The sequence below is a fragment of the Oncorhynchus tshawytscha genome, linkage group LG23 (genome assembly GCF_018296145.1).
Source record: "Oncorhynchus tshawytscha isolate Ot180627B linkage group LG23, Otsh_v2.0, whole genome shotgun sequence".
NCBI lineage: Eukaryota > Metazoa > Chordata > Actinopteri > Salmoniformes > Salmonidae > Oncorhynchus > Oncorhynchus tshawytscha.
Genome location: NC_056451.1, coordinates 24,759,239 through 24,781,093, shown reverse-complemented (window position 1 = coordinate 24,781,093; position 21,855 = coordinate 24,759,239). Strand labels below are relative to the sequence as shown.

Here is a 21,855-nt window from a genome sequence, read left to right as displayed (position 1 = left end):
CAGGTCGCAGTTGTAAATGAGAACTTGTTCTCAACTGGCCTACCTGGTTAAATAAAGGTGTTCTCAACTGGCCTACCTGGTTAAATAAAGGTGTTCTCAACTGGCCTACCTGGTTAAATAAAGGTGTTCTCAACTGGCCTACCTGGTTAAATAAAGGTGTTCTCAACTGGCCTACCTGGTTAAATAAAGGTGTTCTCAACTGGCCTACCTGGTTAAATAAAGGTGTTCTCAACTGGCCTACCTGGTTAAATAAAGGTGTTCTCAACTGGCCTACCTGGTTAAATAAAGGTGTTCTCAACTGGCCTACCTGGTTAAATAAAGGTGTTCTCCACTGGCCTACCTGGTTAAATAAAGGTGTTCTCCACTGGCCTACCTGGTTAAATAAAGGTGTTCTCCACTGGCCTACCTGGTTAAATAAAGGTGTTCTCAACTGGCCTACCTGGTTAAATAAAGGTGTTCTCAACTGGCCTACCTGGTTAAATAAAGGTGTTCTCAACTGGCCTACCTGGTTAAATAAAGGTGTTCTCCACTGGCCTACCTGGTTAAATAAAGGTGTTCTCAACTGGCCTACCTGGTTAAATAAAGGTGTTCTCAACTGGCCTACCTGGTTAAATAAAGGTGTTCTCAACTGGCCTACCTGGTTAAATAAAGGTGTTCTCAACTGGCCTACCTGGTTAAATAAAGGTGAAATAAAAAACATGTAAATCCAATTTGCTCAGGTTTTTTTTGGTAGATTTTTTTCCAGTGTGTCAAATAGTTATCCCTTTGCTTTCTCATAATTTGTTTTGGTCTAAATACGTTTCTGTCCTCAGGCTCTGTGAGGTCAGTTTGTGTTTGTGAACAGAGACTCAGAACCAGCTGGCTGAGGGGACTCTTCTCTAGGTTCATCTCTCTGTAGGTGAGGGCTTTGTGGTGGAATGTGTGGGCATCGCTTCCTTTTAGGTGTTTGTAGAATTTAACAGCTCTTTTCTGCACTTTGATAACTAGTGGGTGTAGTCCTAATTCTGCTCTGCATGCATAATTCTGGGTTTTGTGTTGCACATAAAGTAATTTGTTACAGAATTCTGCAGGCAAAATCTCAATTGTGTTTGTCCCATTTAATGAATTCTTGGTTGGTGAGTGGACCCCACCCAGACCTCACAACCATAGAGGGCAATGGGTTCTGTTACTGATTGGGATGTCAAGCTTTATGTTCTTTTTGATGGGGTAGAAGGTCCTTCTTGCCTTGTCCGTCAGATTGTTCACAGCCTTGTGGAAGTTAGCTGTGGTGCTGATGTTTAGTCCGAGGTCAGCATAACTATTTGTGTGCTCTAGGGCAACACTATCTAGATAGAATTTGTATTTGTTGTCATGGCTTCTGGACCTTTTTTGGAACACCATTAATTTTGTCTGAGATTCACTTTCAGGGCCCAAGTCTGACAGAATCTGTGCAGAAGATCTAAGTGCTGCTGTCGGCCCTCCTTGGTTGGGGGCAGAAGCACCAGATCATCTGCAAACAGTAGACATGTGATTTGTGAGTCCAGTATGGTGAGGCCTGGTGCTGTAGGCTGTTCAAGTGCCTTTGCAAAAAGCTTTTTTGAAATCAACAAAGCATGAGAAGACTTTGCTTTATTTTGGTCCGTTTGTCAGTAAGGGTGTGCAGGGTGAATACGAGGAAATGATGGAGTCTGCTGTTGATGATGGTGCAGAGGATTTTTCAGAGATTGCTGTTGATGCAGATTCCACTATAATTATTGGGGTCAAATTTGTCTGCACTTTGTGGATTGGGATGATCAGACCTTGGTTCCAAATATTGGGGAAGTTGCCAGTGCTGAGGATAATGTTGAAGAGTTTAAGAATAGCCTATTTGTGGTTTGTATATTTAATCATTTAGTTTAGGATACCATCAACAATACAGGCCTGTAGCTCATCCAATGTAGTTGGAGAATCCAGTGGGTTCTGGTCGTCTTTCATAGCTGATTCTATGTTTAGTAAATTATCATGTATACGTTTTTCTTTGTTATACAACTGAAAAGATGGGAGAAGTGTTTTATCCATACTCCATAATGGATAGATAGCTCTTTGTGTTGTTGTTTGTTATACAACTGAAACGATGGGAGAAGTGTTTTATCCATATTCCATTATGGATAGATAGCTCTTTGTGTTGTTGTTTGTTATACAACTGAAACGATGGGAGAAGTGTTTTATCCATACTCCATTATGGATAGATAGCTCTTTGTGTTGTTGTTTGTTATACAACTGAAACGATGGGAGAAGTGTTTTATCCATACTCCATAATGGATAGATAGCTCTTTGTGTTGTTGTTTGTTATACAACTGAAACGATGGGAGAAGTGTTTTATCCATACTCCATTATGGATAGATAGCTCTTTGTGTTGTTTAGTGTGTTCCAATGTTCCCAGAAGTGATTTGATTCTATGGAATCTTCAGTTTCATTGAGCTGATTTCTGAAATGATGTTCCTTCGTTTTCTTAGTGTATTTCTGTATTATTTTAGTGTTTCACCATCTTGAAGGCGGAAGCTAAAGGTTTTCTGGGTCTCTGTGTTTTTGGTTGGATAGGTTTCTCATTTTCTTTCTTAGGTTTTTGCGTTCTTCATCAAACCATTTCTAATTGTTTTTAGTTTTCTAAATTTGATATGTTAGCTGATAGATCAAATATAGTGTTCAGGCATCCTATGGCTACTTTTACACCTTCACTATTGCAGGGAAACATTTTGTCCTGGTAATTGTCTAGGAGGGATTGGATTTGTTGTTGGCCAATAGTTGTTTTGTTTTCTACACTACCCTCCTTCCATCTATAGCATTTCTTAAAAGCATGTGGTTTGTTCAGCTTCAATGCCTTAGTTGAGTATTGCTCTGTTCAAGAAGATTGTGATTTTGCTGTGATCTGATAGGGGTGTCAGTGGAATGACTGTGATTGTTCCGAGAGACACTGGGTTGAGGTCGGTGATAAAGTAGTCCTATAGTACTACTGCCAAGAGATGAGCTGTAGGTGTACCTACAGTAGGAGTCCCCTCGAAGCCTACCATTGACTATGTCTAGACCCAGCATGCAACAGAGCTGCAGGAGTTGTGACCTGTTTTTGTTGGTTGTTTTGTCAGTTGTGTCTGGGGGGCATATTGGGGAGGGAATGCTGTCACCTCCAAGTAGGTATTTGTCTCCCTGTCTGCTAAGAGTGTCGGGTTCTGGCTTTAGGTCGCCACAGACTAGTACATGTCTCTGGGCCTGGAAAGGGTTGATCTCCCCCTCTAGGATGGAGAAGGTGTCATCATTAATGTATGGGGGGAGACAGGTGTACCTGTGTACCACACAGGACAACCATTTTCTCTGAGATCATTTCCCTATTTATTTCCAACCAGATGTGAAATGTTCCTGTTTTAATTAATTGACTAGAGTGGGTTAGGTTATGTCTGATCTATACCAAATTTTCTCTCTCTCTCTCTCTCTTGTATGCTCTCCACTGCCAGCTCCACTCTCCTCTCTTCAACCCCCTTCCCCCACACCTCTCTCTCTCTCCCCAACTGCATGCGGCCATGCGCCTTCCCCTCCACCTAGTATCTGCAATGCGGTATACTCTGCACGGCAGGCTGTGATTGCTGGAAAAGGGAGGTGGCTTCCAAAGAGAGCTCAGCTCATCTTTCCCTCGCTCTCTCCCCCTCCCTCACTCTCACCTTACCCATCTATCTCAATCACAACAGTGTGCACAATGGCACAAAAAACATCTCTCTGTACACCATATAACCTCCTATTTGTTTTAAGAGCAGTTTGGTAAAGGCTCCAACATGTCGCAGTATTGTGCATTTTAAGCAGCAATGGCAGTGTGGTGTGTTGAGTCTTTGAATCAGCCATTGTAGTTCTAACATGTCAACTGTACAGGGTTTTAATGAGATTACTGTACACTAGATGGATGGTGCTGTCTGACCCTGGGGCCCAGATTCATGGACCAGGGGTTTCAGACATACACACACACACACACACACACACACACACACACACACACACACACACACACACACACGGTTAATAGTTATTATTATGATGTTGCCATTTTACTGTGTAATTTACTTCACATTATATTTTGTTGTGTAGGTGGGAGGAGGAGTACACTGTCAGAGTGGACATGCAGCAGAAGATGGAAGACCTACAGGAGGTAACACTGTGTGTGTGTGTGTGTGTGTGCATGTGTGTGTGTGTGTGTGCCTGGCCTCTCATATTGATTGATGCATAGGGGGTAAATGTCTGTTGATTTGCAGGGATAAGAACAAAGCCATGTCAGCATATCAAACATGACAACAAGACATTACATTGAAATGTTTAGGAGCTCAATGCTTGTAGACACAAAGGCCCTCCTCACTGATCTATACACTAACTTAGGGCGCGGGGCCAGAGGCGCAGTGTTGTCTCTGACGCTGTGTCATCAGGTTCTGGTGGTGTTGACACATTTGACATTGCCCTGACGCATGCAAAACAACCTAATACAATTGCTTGTATGAAACAGCTTGGTTGAAGAGTGTGCAAACCACTAACCTAATATGTATGTGGATAAACAGCTAACATAATTGTACTGTAGGCTATGTATACATCCCTAACCTACTAGTTAGATGCTCCTCCCATGACATTCGTCATACGTGTTATAGAAAGCAGCTGACAGTCATGATCAGACAGCCAAATGGTTAACTATTTGAGGAACGGGTGGAGCTACTTACACACATTCAGCATGATTGAATTACAGCAACAATATCAACTCCCCAAAATGGCACCGTTGGTCCCCATCAGATAGTTACATCTGAAAGGCATTTGACGTCCTACTTCCAAATTGTATTGGTCACATACATATTAAGCAGATGTTATTGCGGGTGGAGATAAATATTGTAATAGTAATATCTAACAATTCACACAAATCTAAAGTAAAAGAATGGAGTTAAGAAATATACACTACCGGTCAGAAGTTTAAGAACACCTACTCATTCAAGGGCTTTTCTTTATTTTTACTATTTTTAGAATAATAGTGAAGACATCAGAACTATGAAATAACACACATGGAATCATGTAGTAACCAAAAAAGTGTTAAACAAATCAAAATATATTTTATATTTGAGATTCTTCAAATAGCCACTCTTTGCCTTGATGACAGCTTTGCACACGCTTGGCATTCTCTCAACCAGCTTCATGAGGTAGTCACCTGGAATGCATTTAAATTAACAGGTGTGCCTTATTAAAAGTTAATTTGTGGAATTTCTATCCATCCTAATGCATTTGAGCCAATAAGTTGTGTTGTGACAAGGTAGGGGTGGTACACAGAAGATAGCCCTATCTGGTAAAAGACCAAGTCCATATTATGGCAATAACAGCTCAAATAAGCAAAGAGAAATGACAGTCTATCATTACTTTAATACATGAAGGTCAGTCAATACGGAACATTTCAAGAACATTGAAAGTTTCTTCAAGTGCAGTCAGTGCAAAAGCCATCAAGCGCTATGATGAAAGTGGCTCTCATGAGGACCGCCACAGGAAAGGAAGACCCAGAGTTACCTCTGCTGCAGATAATAAGTTCATTAGAGTTACCAGCCTCAGAACTTGCAGCCCAGATAAATGCTTCACAGAGTTCAAGTAACAGACCCATCTCAACATCAACTGTTCAGAGAAGACTGTGTGAATCAGGCCTTTTTGCTGCAAAGAAACCACTACTAAAGGACACCAATAAGAAGAAGAGACTTGCTTGGGCCAAGAAACACGTGCAATGGACATTCGACCGGTGGAAATTTGTCCTTTGGTCTGGAGTCCAAATTTGACATGTTTGGTTCCAACCGCTGTGTGGGTGAAAGGATGTATTTCCCTCTGTAAAGCAGGGAGGAGGAGGTGCTATGGTGTGGGGGTGCTTTGCTGGTGACACTGTCTGCGATTTATTTAGAATTCAAGGGATACTTAACCAGCATGGCTACCACAGCATTCTTCAGCGATACGCCTTCGCATCTGGTTTGCGCTTAGTGGGACTATCATTTGTTTGACCCAACATATGACCCAACATACCTCCAGGCTGTGTAAGGGCTATTTTACCAAGAAGGAGAATGATGGAGTGTTGCGTCAGATGACCTGGCCTCCACAATTACCCAACCTCAACCAAATTGAGATGGTTTGGGATGAGTCGGAGCGCAGAGTGAAGGAAAAGCAGCCAACAAGTGCTCAGCATATGTGGGAACTCCTTCAAGACTGTTAGGAAAACATTCCAACTGAAGCTAGTTGAGAGAATGCCAAGATTGTGCAAAGCTGTAATCAAGGCAAGGGTTGGCTATTTGATCAATTTCAAATATAAAATCTATTTGGATTTGTTTAACTTTTGGTTACTACGTGATTCCATATTTGTTATTTTATAGTTTTGATGTCTTCACTATTATTATACAATGTAGAAAATAGTTTTTTTTAAATAAAGAAAAGCCCTTGAATGAGTAGGTGTTCTTAAACTTTTGGCCGGTAGTGTATAAATATTAGGATGAGCAATGTCCGAGTGGCATTGACTAAAATACAGTAGATTAGAATACAGTATATACATATGAAATGAGTCAAACAGTATGCAAACATTTATTAAAGTGACCAGTGATTCCATGTCTATGTATATTGGACAGCAGCCTCTAAGGTGCAGGGTTGAGTAACCGGTTGGTAGCCGGAAAGTGATGGCTATTTAACAGTCTGATGGCCTTGAGATAGAAGCTGTTTTTCAGTCTCTTGGTCCCAGTTTTGATGCACCTGTACAAAATCAATAATTCAAATGTATTTATAAAGCCCCTTTTACATCAGCCGATGTCACAAAGTGCTATACAGAAACCCAGCCTAAAACCCCAAACAGCAAGCAATGCAGATGTAGAAGCATGGTGGCTAGGAAAAACTCAAAAGGCAGGAACCTAGGAAGAAACCTAGAGAGGAGCCAGGCTCTGAGGGGTGGCCAGTCCTCTTCAGGCTGTGCTGGATGGAGATTATAACAGAACATAATCACAGTGGTTGTAGAGGGTGCAACAGGTCAGCACCTCAGGAGTAAATGTCAGTTGGCTTTTCATGGCCAATCTTTCAGAGTTAGATACAGCAGGTACGGTAGAGAGAGTTGAAAACAGCAGGTCCGGGACAAGGTAGCACGTCCGGTCAACAGGTCAGGGTTACATATCCGCAGGCAGAACAGTTGAAACTGGATCAACAGCAGGTGGACTGGGGACAGCGGGTGAACTGGGGACCGCAAGGAGTCATCAGGCCAGGTAGTCCTGAGGCATGGTCCTAGGGCTCAGGTCCTCTGAGAGGAAAGAGAGAGTTAAAGGGAGCATACTTCAATTCACACAGGACACCGGATAAGACAGGATAAATACTCCAGATATAACAGACTGACCCTAGCCCACCGACACAAACTATTGCAGCATAAATACTGGAGGCTGAGACAGGAGGGGACGGGAGACACTGTGGCCCCGTCCGATGATACCCCCGGACAGTGCCAACCAGGCAGGATATAACCCACCCACTTTGCCAAAGCACAGCCCCCACACATCTAGAGGGATATCTTCAACCACCAACCTACTACCCTGAGACCAGGCCGAGTATAGCCCACGAAGATCTCCCATAGGGGACGAACCCGAGGGGGATGCCAACCCGGACAGAAAGATCACGCCAGTGGCTCAACCCACTCAAGTGACGCACCCCTCCTAGGGAAGGCATGGAAGAGCACCAGTAAGCCAATGACTCAGCCCCCATAATAGGGTTAGAGGCAGAGAATCCCAGTGGAGAGAGGGGTACCGGCCAGGCAGAGACAGCAAGGGCGGTTCGTCGCTCCAGTGCCTTGCCGTTCAACTTCACACCCCTGGGCCAGACTACACTCAATCATAGGACCTACTGAAGAGATGAGTCTTCAATAAAGACTTTACAGGTCGAGACTGAGTCTGTGTCTCTCACATGGATAGGTAGACCATTCCATAAAAATTGAGATCCATGGGAGAAAGCCCTGCATCCAGCTGTTTGCTTGGAAATTCTAGGGACAATAAGGAAGCCTGTGTCTTGTGACCGGAAGTGCACTGCTCGCAACCGCAGGACTCTCCAGAGGGTGGTGCGGTCTGCCCAACGTATCACCGGGGCACACTGCCTGCCTTCCAGGACACCTACAACACCCAATGTCACAGGAAGGCCAAAAAGATCATCTAGAACTTCAACCACCCGAGACACGACCTGTTCACCCCGCTATCATCCTGACCTCGCCTTCTGGACAATAGCGGGTGAACAGGCCATGGCTAGGGTGGTTGATGTCCTTGAAGTGCGGGCAGTGCACTTCCACAGTCCTTGGGAGCGGGCTGTGTTGGTGGCACTGTGTTATCCTCAAAGCAGGCGAAGAAGGTGTTTAGCTTGTCCGGGATCAAGACGTCCATTTGGCTGGTTTTCCCTTTGTAATCCGTGATTGTCTGTAGACCCTGCCACATATGTTGCTGAAGTTGGAGTAGCAGTGGTTTTTAGCAGCATGGGTACTAGAGGTCGGCCGATTTTATGATTTTTCAACGCCGATACCGATTATTGGAGGGCCGGAAAAGCCGATACCGATTAATCAGCCGAGTTTTATTTTATTTTATTTGTAATAATGACAATTACAACAATACTGAATGAACACTTATTTTAACTTCATATGATACGTCAATAAAATCAATTTAGCCTCAAATAAATAATGAAACATGTTTAATTTGGTTTAAATAATGCAAAAACACAGTGTTGGAGAAAGTAAAAGTGCAATATTTGCCATGTAAGAAAGCTAACATTTAAGTTCCTTGCTCAGAACATGAGAACATATAAAAGCTGGTGGTTCCTTTTAACATGAGTCTTCAATATTCCCAGGTAAGAAGTTTTAGGTTGTAGTTATTATATGAATTATAGGACTATTTCTCTCTATACCATTTGTATTTCATTAACCTTTGACTATTGGATGTTCTTATAGGCACATTAGTATTGCCAGTGTAACAGTATAGCTTCCGTCCCTCTCCTCGCTCCTCCCTGGGCTCGAACCAGGAACACAACGACAACAGCCACTGTGGGAGCAAGCTGTACATATAGGGCTGTAGAGCAAAGGTGTACATTAAACCACAAGAGGAAGATACACTTAGAGTGCATTTGCCATTCTGGTAAAAACAGGAAACCAAGAAATAACAGACGTAATGGCCAAAGCCATAAAATGCATTATGTTTAGGGTAAAATGCATTGTCTATTGTAGAGGGCAGGAAACCAAAGTAAGGCCATGAGAGCATAGGACAGCTGGACATACCAAGGTCAGAGGGACACACAAAGGAGAGGGTCAGCCAAATGACCAACGGATGGACTATAGACAGGACATATATTTTTAGGACAGGAAGAGAAGAGACACATAGTCTACTAGTCCTAATAAGGACAGACATACCAAAGAACACACCAAGCTAAACATAAGGGGCCCATAGGATAAGATGGGCATGTATTATTTTTGGGACATGAAGAGGTCCTGTCACCATTATAACTTAACTAAAAGCAGATATGGCCGTTATTGGGCGTGAACAAGCAGGAAGCACAGATTGAAAGATAATCTTGGCAGATGGACTGAGGGAAGTAACTTCATTTGCATGTGGGATGGACTCATATGTTGTATGTGTATAAATACAGAGCCAGTGCTCTGGAAAAGGGTGTGTTCCGCGGACCATCTAGGCTTCTGATATGTTTGTATTAAAAGCCTATATTGAATTCACAAGTTCTTGTAAGTGTTATATTTTGTAACGATCCTCCACGACACCACCCTCGAAGCAGCGTTACCCATGCAGAGCAAGGGCGAGTGACATTTGAAACGCTATTAGCGCGCGCTAACTAGTCAGCTATTTCACTTCGGTTACACCAGCCTCATCTCGGGAGTTGATATGCTGGAAGTCATAAACAGCGCAATGCTTGACGCACAACGAAGAGCTGCTGGCAAAACGCATGAAAGTGCTGTTTGTATGAATGTTTATGCGCCTGCTACTGCCTACCACTGCTCAGTCAGATACTTAGATACTTGTATGCTCATTCAGATTATACGCAACGCATGACACGCTAGATAATATCTAGTAATATCATCAACCATGTGTAGTTAACTAGTGATTATGATTGATAATTTTAATGCTAGCTAGCAACTTACCTTGGCTTACTGCATTTGCGTAACAGGCAGTCTCCTTGTGGAATGCAACAAGAGGCAGGTCGTTATTGCGTCGGACTAGGGGTCGTCGTGGTATTGGCTTGAGGGGGAATGTACACGGCTGTGAGCATAACTGAATAGAATTCTCTTGGTAGGTAATACAGTCGGCATTTGATTGTGAGGAAATCTAGGTCTGATGAACAAAAGGACTTGAGTTTCTGTACATTATCACAATCATACCATAAGTAGTTAATCATGAAACATACACCCCCGCTTTCTTCTTCCCGGAGAGTTCTCTATTTCTGTGTACACGATGTACTGAGAACCCAGCTGGCTGTATTGACCAGGACAGTATATCCGGAGAGAGCCTTGATTCCGTGAAACAGAATAGGTTACAGTCCCTGATGTCTCTCTGGAGGAGATCCTCGCCCTGGGCTCGTCTACTTTATTGTCCAGGGACTAAACATTAGCGAGTAATATACTCGGAAGTGGTGGATGGTGTGCACTCCTCCTGAGTCAGACTTGAAGTCTACACTTCTCCAACGGCGGCATTGTAGCAGCCTCTGGGATAATTTCAAATGCCCTGGGGGTTACGAACAAAGGATCCAAATTGAGAAAGTCGTATTCCTGGTCGTAATGCTGGTGAGTTACCACCACTATGATATTCAAAAGTTTTTTCCGTCTGTAAGAAATAACACACAAAAAACAATACTGCAAAGTTGCTAAGGAGCTAGAAGCAGAGCTGCCATGTCTGTCGGCGCCATTTTGCCATCGGTGAGCATATAATCCTGAGCCAGGTGGGGCTCTGGTTTCTCAGGTTTGTTGTGTGAGGATGCAACTGCAGGGGACATCTACCTAACCCAGTTAGACAGGCTCTGTTGAGCCAACAGGAGACCACATGGCATGCAGCAAAGTTCCACTTTACATTCAACTATCCATGCAGAACAATGTACAAGAGTTACACAAAGAAACACTCAGGGATGAGTCAAGTCAAGTTACCCTATTTCATTTGCACCACAGACACAATCAACTTATGTCAAGACATACCTCAGGAAGAAGTTCTGCAAAATATTATGGCTAGTAGTTTATGGAATCAAATACTTCAGAGAGAAGAGGTAGAATTAGATCAACAATATGATCCAAGGCACTTGTGAGATTAAGTAGGCAGGGTTGTCAATGTATAATCTGTGTATGTACTGTATGTTTGTGTGTTGTACTTTGGATTTGTAGTAAGACTTAGGGTAAGAACATCTATCCTTACACTGTAAAGAATATATAATCATCATGGACAGATTATAGTTGTACTTTGGATTTGAAGTGCGATTTGAGTCAAGATTTATATGATGTTTTACTGTTTGTCCCTACCCTGAGATGGTCAATATAGAATGTTTTACTGTTTGTCCCTACCCTGAGATGGTCAATATAGAATATTTTACTGTTTGGCCCTACCCTGAGATGGTCAATATAGAATGTTTTACTGTTTGTCCCTACCCTGAGATGGTCAATATAGAATATTTTACTGTTTGGCCCTACCCTGAGATGGTCAATATAGAATGTTTTACTGTTTGTCCCTACCCTGAGATGGTCAATATAGAATATTTTACTGTTTGGCCCTACCCTGAGATGGTCAATATAGAATGTTTTACTGTTTGTCCCTACCCTGAGATGGTCAATATAGAATGTTTTACTGTTTGTCCCTACCCTGAGATGGTCAATATAGAATATTTTACTGTTTGGCCCTACCCTGAGATGGTCAATATAGAATGTTTTACTGTTTGTCCCTACCCTGAGATGGTCAATATAGAATGTTTTACTGTTTGGCCCTACCCTGAGATGGTCAATATAGAATATTTTACTGTTTGGCCCTACCCGATTTGGTCAATATATAATATTTTACTGTTTGGCCCTACCCTGAGTTGGTCAATATAGAATGTTTTACTGTTTGGCCCTACCCTGAGATGGTCAATATAGAATGTTTTACTGTTTGGCCCTACCCTGAGATGGTCAATATATAATGTTTTACTGTTTGGCCCTACCCTGAGATGGTCAATATATAATGTTTTACTGTTTGGCCCTACCCTGAGATGGTCAATATAGAATATTTTACTGTTTGGCCCTACCCTGAGATGGTCAATATATAATGTTTTACTGTTTGGCCCTACCCTGAGATGGTCAATATAGAATGTTTTACTGTTTGGCCCTACCCTGAGATGGTCAATATAGAATGTTTTACTGTTTGGCCCTACCCTGAGTTGGTCAATATAGAATGTTTTACTGTTTGGCTCTACCCTGAGTTGGTCAATATAGAATGTTTTACTGTTTGTCCCTACCCTGAGATGGTCAATATAGAATGTTTTACTGTTTGGCCCTACCCTGAGATGGTCAATATAGAATGTTTTACTGTTTGGCCCTACCCTGAGATGGTCAATATAGAATGTTTTACTGTTTGGCCCTACCCTGAGATGGTCAATATAGAATGTTTTACTGTTTGGCCCTACCCTGAGATGGTCAATATAGAATATTTTACTGTTTGGCCCTACCCTGAGATGGTCAATATATAATATTTTACTGTTTGGCCCTACCCTGAGATGGTCAATATATAATATTTTACTGTTTGGCCCTACCCTGAGATGGTCAATATAGAACGTTTTACTGTTTGTCCCTACCCTGAGATGGTCAATATAGAATGTTTTACTGTTTGGCCCTACCCTGAGATGGTCAATATAGAATGTTTTACTGTTTGGCCCTACCCTGAGTTGCTCAATATAAACTCAGCAAAAAAAGAAACGCCCCTTTTACAGGACCCTGTCTTTCAATGATAATTAGTAAAAATCCAAATAACTTCACAGATCTTCATTGTCAAGGGTTTAAACACTGTTTCCCATGCTTGTTCAATGAACCATAATTAATGAACATGGAACGGTCGTTAAGACACTAACAGCTTACAGACGGTAGGCAATTAGGGTCACAGTTATGAAAACCTAGGACACTAAAGAGGCCTTTCTACTGACTCTGAAAAACACCAAAAGAAAGATGCCCAGGGTCCCTGCTCATCTGCGTGAATGTGCCTTAGACATGCTGCAAGGAGGCATAAGGACTGCAGATGTGGCCAGGGCAATAAATTGTATGTGTAACGTGTAACAACACCTACACAGGATCGGTACATCCGAACATCCCAGCTGCGGGACAGGTACAGGATGGCAACAAAAACTGCCCGGGTTATACCAGGAACGCACAATCCATCCATCAGTGCTCAGACTGTCTGCAATAGGCTGAGAGAGGCTGGACTGAGGGCTTGTAGGCCTGTTGCAAGGCAGGTCCTCACCAGACATCACTGGCAACAATGTTGCCTATGGGCACAAACCCACTGTCGCTGGACCAGACAGGACTGGCAAAAAGTGCTCTTCACTGACGAGTTGCGGTTTTGAACTGCAGGAGATGAACTGCAGTACTTAATGCAGCTGGTGGCCACACCAGATACTGACTGTTACTTTTGATTTTGACCCCCCCCCCCTTTGTTCAGGGACACATTATTCCATTTCTGTTAGTCACATTTCTGTGGAACTTGTTCAGTTTATGTCTCAGTTGTTGAATCTTGTTATGTTCATACAAATATTAAGTTTGCTGTAAATAAACGCAGTTGACAGTGGAAGGATGTTTCTTTTTTTTGCTGAGTTTATAATCTGGCCTTATCCAGAAAGTAGGGGCTGAGCTGGTTTGCAGGATGTGTGTGAGTGGTGGGGTTGTGTGTGTGTTTGTGCAGGCCTGCGTGCGTTTGTGTGTGTGAGTGTACCTGTGTGCATGGACATGCATCTCATGATTATGTGTGTTTTTGTTTGTAGGACCTCCAGGAGAGTGAGGGCTGTCAGGATGAGTTGGCTGTCAGAGTGCAGCAGCTGAAGGCTGAACTGGTGCTCTTCAAAGGCCTCATGAGCAACGTGAGTCTACATCCATAAAGTTCCTCTCAATATGCACCTTCTCTTATCCAATTGTATTGGTCACATACACATGGTTAGCAGATGTTATTGCGAGTGTAGAGAAATGCTTATGCTTCTAGATCTGACAGTGCAGCAGTATCTAACAGGTAATATCTAACAATTCCCCAACAAAACCTAATATCTAACAAATTCCACAACAAACCCTAATACACACAATCTAGTAAAGGAATGGGATAATAATATATATAAGTATAACATATATGGATGAGCAGTGACAGAGCGGCTAAGATGCAATAGATAGTAAAGAATAGATAGTGAAGGACACAGTACACAGTATATACATATGTGATGTGTAATGTGAGATATGTAAACATTCTTAAAGTGGTATTATTAAAGTGACTAGTGTTCAATTTATTAAAGTGGCCAATGATATCAAGTCTGTAGGTAGGCAGCAGCCTCTCTGTGCTAGTGGTGGCTGTTTAACAATCTGATGGCCTTGAGATAGAAGCTGTTTTCCAATCTCTCTGTCCCATATTTGATGCCCCTGTACTGACCTTGCCTTCTGGATGGAAGCAAGGTGAACAGGCAGTTGCTTGGGTGGTTGTTGTCCTTGATGATCTTTATGGCCTTCCTGTGACATCGGGTGTTGTAGGTGTCCTGGAGGGCAGGTAGTTTGCCCCCGGTGATCCGGTGTGCAGACCGCACCTCCCACTGGAGAGCCCTGCGGTTGTGGGTGGTGCAGTTAGTGTACCAGGCGGTGATACAGCCCGACAGGATGCTCTCAATTGTGCACCTGTAAAAGTTATTGAGGGTTTTCGGTGATAAGCCAAAATTTTTTCAGCCTCCTGAGATTTGCCAAAAGTAGGGCGGGGGAGGGCCTTGTATGCATTGCAGAAGTTAGAGTAGCAGTGGTCGAGTGTGTTACTTGCTCCTGTACTGCAATCGATATGCTGATAGAATTTAGGGAGCCTTGTTCTCAGATTTAGCTTTGTTAAAATCCCCAGCTACAATAAATGCAGCCTCAGGATATATAGTTTCAAGTTTGCATAAAGTCCAGTGAAGTTCCTTGATGGCCGTCTTGGTATCCGCTTGCAGGGGGATATACATGTCTGTGACGATAACCAAGGAGAGTTCTCTTGAGAGATAATATGGTCTGCATTTGATTGTGAGAAATTTTAGGTCAGGTGAACAAAAGGACTTATGTTCTTACAATTACACCATGAATCGTTAATCAGGAAACATACACGCCGCCCTTCTTCTTATCAGAGAGATGTTTGTTCCTGTCGGCGCGATGCACTGAAAATCCCGTTGACCATGTCTCTGTGAAACAGAGTATGTTACAATCCCGGATATCTCTTTTGAAAGAAACTCTCGCCCTAATTTTGTCGACTTTGTTAACTGGGGACTAGACGTTAGCGAGGAATATACTCGGAAGCGGTGGGTGGTATGCGCGTATCCGAAGCCTCACTAGAAGACCGCTCCGACACCCTTTCCTCTGATGGCGTTGTTTTGGGTCTGCCTCTGGAATCAGTTCAAATGCCCCGGGAGTTGCAGACAAAGGATCCGCTTTGGGAAAGTCATATTCCTGGTTGTAGTGCTGGTTGTGCTGGTAAGTTGATGTCTCTCTGATATCCAATAGTTCTTCCCGGCTGTATGTAATAACACTTAAGGTTTTCTGGGCTAACACTGTAAGAAGTAATGCATAAAAAACCCAAATACTGCTCAGTTTCCTAAGGACTTGAAGCGAGGCTGCCATCTCTATCAGCGCCATCTCATGTTGCCATCCACACCTAACAGAACCATCATCAACAACTGGTATACATCTTTCTCCCATATACACACACAGCCTCATACTGTCCTGATCTGATTGAACACAAATCATCTGCTCATCGATGACCCTTTTCACTCTCAATATTGTCTGGTTCATTCTCCTGTCCCACTGGGTCCCCTAGTCTGTTTCTCACACTCTACACAGAGATCACTCCTGGTCTGGTTAGGATGATAACTCTTACTAGGAGACCATAACCATCTCTCTTTCTTTGTAGAACATGTCTGATCTGGACAGTAAGATCCAGGAGAAGGCCATGAAAGTGGACATGGACATCTGTAGACGCATCGACATCACTGCTCGCCTGTGTGACGTGGCCCAGCAGAGGAACTGTGAGGATGTCATCCAGATGTATCAGGTAGTCTGTCTGTCTTTCTGTCTGATGGTGTCTGTCTCTGACGGTGTCTGTCTGTGTCAGTCTGTCTGTGTCTCTCTCGCTCTGTCTATCGGTTTGTCTGTCTAAGTCTCTCTTTCCACTCCTAGGTCCCTAACACCCAGTCTGCCATCAACTGTCGCCCTCGGAAACAGACCCCGCTGTCCGTCAACAGTAGTGAGGGTGATGAGACTATCAGCACCTCGGAGAGCGATGGGGGCCTGCCCAGAGAGGAGGAGCTCTGTGGCTCGTCAGCCAATCAGATCAACGAGGAAATGCAGAGGATGCTCAACCAGCTGTGAGTAACATTACAGGACTGGTGTTTGTTACATGTGTAGTTTCTCTTATTAGGCGTCTACAGGTACAACCAGCTTCTACACTGTCTATACTCTACCATAGTAAAGGTATTAGACTGATAAGAAGGAAGCTTCCATGTGCATTTTCTCCAGAGGCCAAACAAACGTTAATAAACAAACATTTATGTGTGTTGCAGGCGGGAGTGTGAGTTTGAAGATGACTGTGACAGCTTGGCCTGGGAGGAGACAGAGGAGACTCTGCTGCTGTGGGAGGACTTCCCAGGATGCACTCTGGCTCCAGAGACCACCCACCAGCCAGGAGAGGTATGGTGCGCTTTAGAATGTTGATATTTAGGTATTCCATAGTAACTCTATGCGGTTAACTGATGTTAGAACTATGGAAGTAGTACCTTCAACCTCTCATAAGTACAAATTGATGACTTAGTGCAATACCTTTGTCCAATTAGTTATATTGTTTTAATGATTTGTACAGATATATTTTTGCATAGGCTACACAACAGCCCATAGATATTTATCAGGAGCTTCTATATTCGCAGTTACTCACTTTACAGCTTTGTCAATTGTATTTTCCAGGAATTGGTTTTGAATAGAGCTAGACAGAAATTGGTGAGGGATGTGGTAATGGCATGCTGATAACAGGGTTTATTGCTCACAGGCATTTGGCCTGGCTGTCTGATTTCAGTGGTGCTAGTGGTTTAAACTGTCCCAGGGCACTGACCTTCACTCCTCTGGGAAATATATTTTAGCAGGCAATTATTTTCCCCAACACGCTTACACACTCCAAAAAGCTTTTCACTAATGACTGCATGCCTGGAGGCTTGTGTCTACACACACACACACACACACACTAGTTGCTAGTTAGTATCTGTTTTCCATTTACCAGTCAGAAGATATATTTTTAACACTGTGTCTTCACTCTGAGGTAAACAAAAAGGCCTTACTGTAATTTAATTAGCTGATTACATCAGTATATTACCTCAGCGATGTGTAATTCTACTGTGTTGTACTGTCTGGTCATGAGGTGTACCAGGTATAACTCTACGGTGTTGTACTGTCTGGTCGTGAGGTGTACCAGGTATAACTCTACTGTGTTGTACTGTCTGGTCGTGAGGTGTACCAGGTGTAACTACAGTGTTGTACTGTCTGGTCATGAGGTGTACCAGGTATAACTCTACTGTGTTGTACTGTCTGGTCGTGAGGTGTACCAGGTGTAACTACAGTGTTGTACTGTCTGGTCATGAGGTGTACCAGGTATAACTCTACTGTGTTGTACTGTCTGGTCATGAGGTGTACCAGGAGTAACTACTGTGTTGTACTGTCTGGTCGTGAGGTGTACCAGGTGTAACTACAGTGTTGTACTGTCTGGTCATGAGGTGTACCAGGTATAACTCTACTGTGTTGTACTGTCTGGTCATGAGGTGTACCAGGAGTAACTACTGTGTTGTACTGTCTGGTCGTGAGGTGTACCAGGTGTAACTCTACTGTGTTGTACTGTCTGGTCATGAGGTGTACCAGGTATAACTCTACTGTGTTGTACTGTCTGGTCATGAGGTGTACCAGGTATAACTCTACTGTGTTGTACTGTCTGGTCGTGAGGTGTACCAGGAGTAACTACAGTGTTGTACTGTCTGGTCATGAGGTGTACCAGGTGTAACTCTACTGTGTTGTACTGTCTGGTCGTGAGGTGTACCAGGAGTAACTACAGTGTTGTACTGTCTGGCCGGAGGTGTACCAGGTATAACTCTACGGTGTTGTACTGTCTGGTCGTGAGGTGTACCAGGTATAACTCTACTGTGTTGTACTGTCTGGTCATGAGGTGTACCAGGAGTAACTACTGTGTTGTACTGTCTGGTCGTGAGGTGTACCAGGTGTAACTACAGTGTTGTACTGTCTGGTCATGAGGTGTACCAGGTATAACTCTACTGTGTTGTACTGTCTGGTCATGAGGTGTACCAGGAGTAACTACTGTGTTGTACTGTCTGGTCGTGAGGTGTACCAGGTGTAACTCTACTGTGTTGTACTGTCTGGTCATGAGGTGTACCAGGTATAACTCTACTGTGTTGTACTGTCTGGTCATGAGGTGTACCAGGTATAACTCTACTGTGTTGTACTGTCTGGTCGTGAGGTGTACCAGGAGTAACTACAGTGTTGTACTGTCTGGTCATGAGGTGTACCAGGTGTAACTCTACTGTGTTGTACTGTCTGGTCGTGAGGTGTACCAGGAGTAACTACAGTGTTGTACTGTCTGGCCGGAGGTGTACCAGGTATAACTCTACGGTGTTGTACTGTCTGGCCGTGAGGTGTACCAGGAGTAACTACAGTGTTGTACTGTCTGGCCGGAGGTGTACCAGGTATAACTCTACGGTGTTGTACTGTCTGGCCGTGAGGTGTACCAGGAGTAACTACAGTGTTGTACTGTCTGGCCGGAGGTGTACCAGGTATAACTCTACGGTGTTGTACTGTCTGGTCGTGAGGTGTACCAGGAGTAACTACAGTGTTGTACTGTCTGGTCATGAGGTGTACCAGGTGTAACTCTACTGTGTTGTACTGTCTGGTCGTGAGGTGTACCAGGAGTAACTACAGTGTTGTACTGTCTGGCCGGAGGTGTACCAGGTATAACTCTACGGTGTTGTACTGTCTGGTCGTGAGGTGTACCAGGTGTAACTACAGTGTTGTACTGTCTGGTCATGAGGTGTACCAGGTATAACTCTACTGTGTTGTACTGTCTGGCCGGAGGTGTACCAGGTATAACTCTACGGTGTTGTACTGTCTGGTCGTGAGGTGTACCAGGTATAACTCTACTGTGTTGTACTGTCTGGCCGGAGGTGTACCAGGTATAACTCTACTGTGTTGTACTGTCTGGCCGTAAGGTGTACCAGGTATAACTCTACGGTGTTGTACTGTCTGGTCGTGAGGTGTACCAGGTATAACTCTACGGTGTTGTACTGTCTGGCCGTGAGGTGTACCAGGTATAACTCTACGGTGTTGTACTGTCTGGTCGTGAGGTGTACCAGGTATAACTCTACTGTGTTGTACTGTCTGGCCGTGAGGTGTACCAGGAGTAACTACAGTGTTGTACTGTCTGGTCATGAGGTGTACCAGGTATAACTCTACTGTGTTGTACTGTCTGGTCATGAGGTGTACCAGGAGTAACTACTGTGTTGTACTGTCTGGTCGTGAGGTGTACTAGGAGTAACTACTATGTTGTACTGTCTGGCCGGAGGTGTACCAGGTATAACTCTACTGTGTTGTACTGTCTGGTCATGAGGTGTACCAGGTATAACTCTACTGTGTTGTACTGTCTGGTCGTGAGGTGTACCAGGAGTAACTACTGTGTTGTACTGTCTGGTCATGAGGTGTACCAGGTATAACTCTACTGTGTTGTACTGTCTGGTCATGAGGTGTACCAGGTATAACTCTACTGTGTTGTACTGTCTGGTCGTGAGGTGTACCAGGTATAACTCTACTGTGTTGTACTGTCTGGTCATGAGGTGTACCAGGTGTAACTCTACTGTGTTGTACTGTCTGGTCATGAGGTGTACCAGGAGTAACTACAGTGTTGTACTGTCTGGTCATGAGGTGTACCAGGTGTAACTCTACTGTATTGTACTGTCTGGTCACACAGACACATCTTCATAAACAACCAATACTCACACACACAGACACATCTTCATAAACAACCAATACTCACACACACAGACACATCTTCATAAACAACCAATACTCACACACACAGACACATCTTCATAAACAACCAATACTCACACACACAGACACATCTTCATAAAGAAACACCGTCTTTCTCCCCTGTCATTCTATCACCGTACTCTTTAATTTATCACTTCCATGTATTTTTCTTCCCTCTCTCTGTCGCCCCCTCTCTCCATCTCCCCCTCTCTCCCCCTCCTTCCTTGTCTCTCTCCCCCTCCTTCCTTGTCTCTCTCCCCCTCCTTCCTTGTCTCTCGCCCCCCCCTCCTCCTTCCCTCTCTCTCTCCCTCCTTCCCTTTCTCTCGCTCTTCCTCCTTCCCTCCCTCTCTCCCTCCTTCCTTCCTTCCCTTTCTCTCGCTCTTCCTCCTTCCCTCCCTCTCTCCCTCCTTCCTTCCCTTTCTCTCGCTCTTCCTCCTTCCCTTTCTCTCGCTCTTCCTCCTTCCCTCTCTCCCTCCTTCCTTCCCTTTCTCTCGCTCTTCTTCCTTCCCTCCCTCTCTCCCTCCTTCCTTCCCTTTCTCTCGCTCTTCCTCCTTCCCTCCCTCTCTCCCTCCTTCCTTCCCTTTCTCTCGCTCTTACTCCTTCCCTCCCTCTCTCCCTCCTTCCTTCCCTTTCTCTCGCTCTTCCTCCTTCTCTCCCTCCTTCCTTCCCTTTCTCTCGCTCTTCCTCCTTCCCTCCCTCTCTCCCTCCTTCCTTCCCTTTCTCTCGCTCTTCCTCCTTCCCTCCCTCTCTCCCTCCTTCCTTCCCTTTCTCTCGCTCCTTCCTTCCCTTTCTCTCGCTCTTCCTCCTTCCCTTTCTCTCGCTCTTCCTCCTTCCCTCTCTCCCTCTCAGCAGGAAGACCAGTGTCTGGAGAAGGTGATTAACGACACTGAGGACTTATTCAAATCCAGGGAGAAAGAATACCAAGAGACCATCGACCAGATTGAGGTTTGTTGGGGGGGTGTGTGAGACAGTGTCTTGGGCTACGTTAGTGGTTGACCATGTGTTGACCATGTGTTTCTCCATGTGTTTCTCCCCAGTATGACTTGGCTACAGCTAAGAGTGATGTGTTTCTCCCCAGTATGACTCGGCTACAGCTAAGAGTGATGTGTTTCTCCCCAGTATGACTTGGCTACAGCTAAGAGTGATGTGTTTCTCCCCAGTATGACTTGGCTACAGCTAAGAGTGATGTGTTTCTCCCCAGTATGACTCGGCTACAGCTAAGAGTGATGTGTTTCTCCCCAGTATGACTTGGCTACAGCTAAGAGTGATGTGTTTCTCCCCAGTATGACTTGGCTACAGCTAAGAGTGATGTGTTTCTCCCCAGTATGACTTGGCTACAGCTAAGAGTGATGTGTTTCTCCCCAGTATGACTCGGCTAGAGCTAAGAGTGATGTGTTTCTCCCCAGTATGACTCGGCTACAGCTAAGAGTGATGTGTTTCTCCCCAGTATGACTCGGCTACAGCTAAGAGTGATGTGTTTCTCCCCAGTATGACTTGGCTACAGCTAAGAGTGATGTGTTTCTCCCCAGTATGACTTGTCTACAGCTAAGAGTGTTGTGTTTCTC

The 21,855-nt window shown here is 44.2% G+C and overlaps 1 protein-coding gene across 1 annotated transcript in view; it reads left to right on the top strand.

The window, feature by feature from the left end:
- The window catches only part of LOC112247616 (non-homologous end joining factor IFFO1), a 35,014-nt gene that overhangs the window by 11,057 nt on the left and 2,102 nt on the right, over positions 1–21,855 (top strand). The window contains exons 2-7 of the mRNA XM_042304995.1: positions 4,090–4,150; positions 13,990–14,085; positions 16,131–16,271; positions 16,397–16,584; positions 16,780–16,906; positions 21,140–21,235. Of these exons, the coding sequence (XP_042160929.1) occupies positions 4,090–4,150; positions 13,990–14,085; positions 16,131–16,271; positions 16,397–16,584; positions 16,780–16,906; positions 21,140–21,235 (709 nt within the window). The remainder of the gene's footprint in view (positions 1–4,089; positions 4,151–13,989; positions 14,086–16,130; positions 16,272–16,396; positions 16,585–16,779; positions 16,907–21,139; positions 21,236–21,855) is intronic.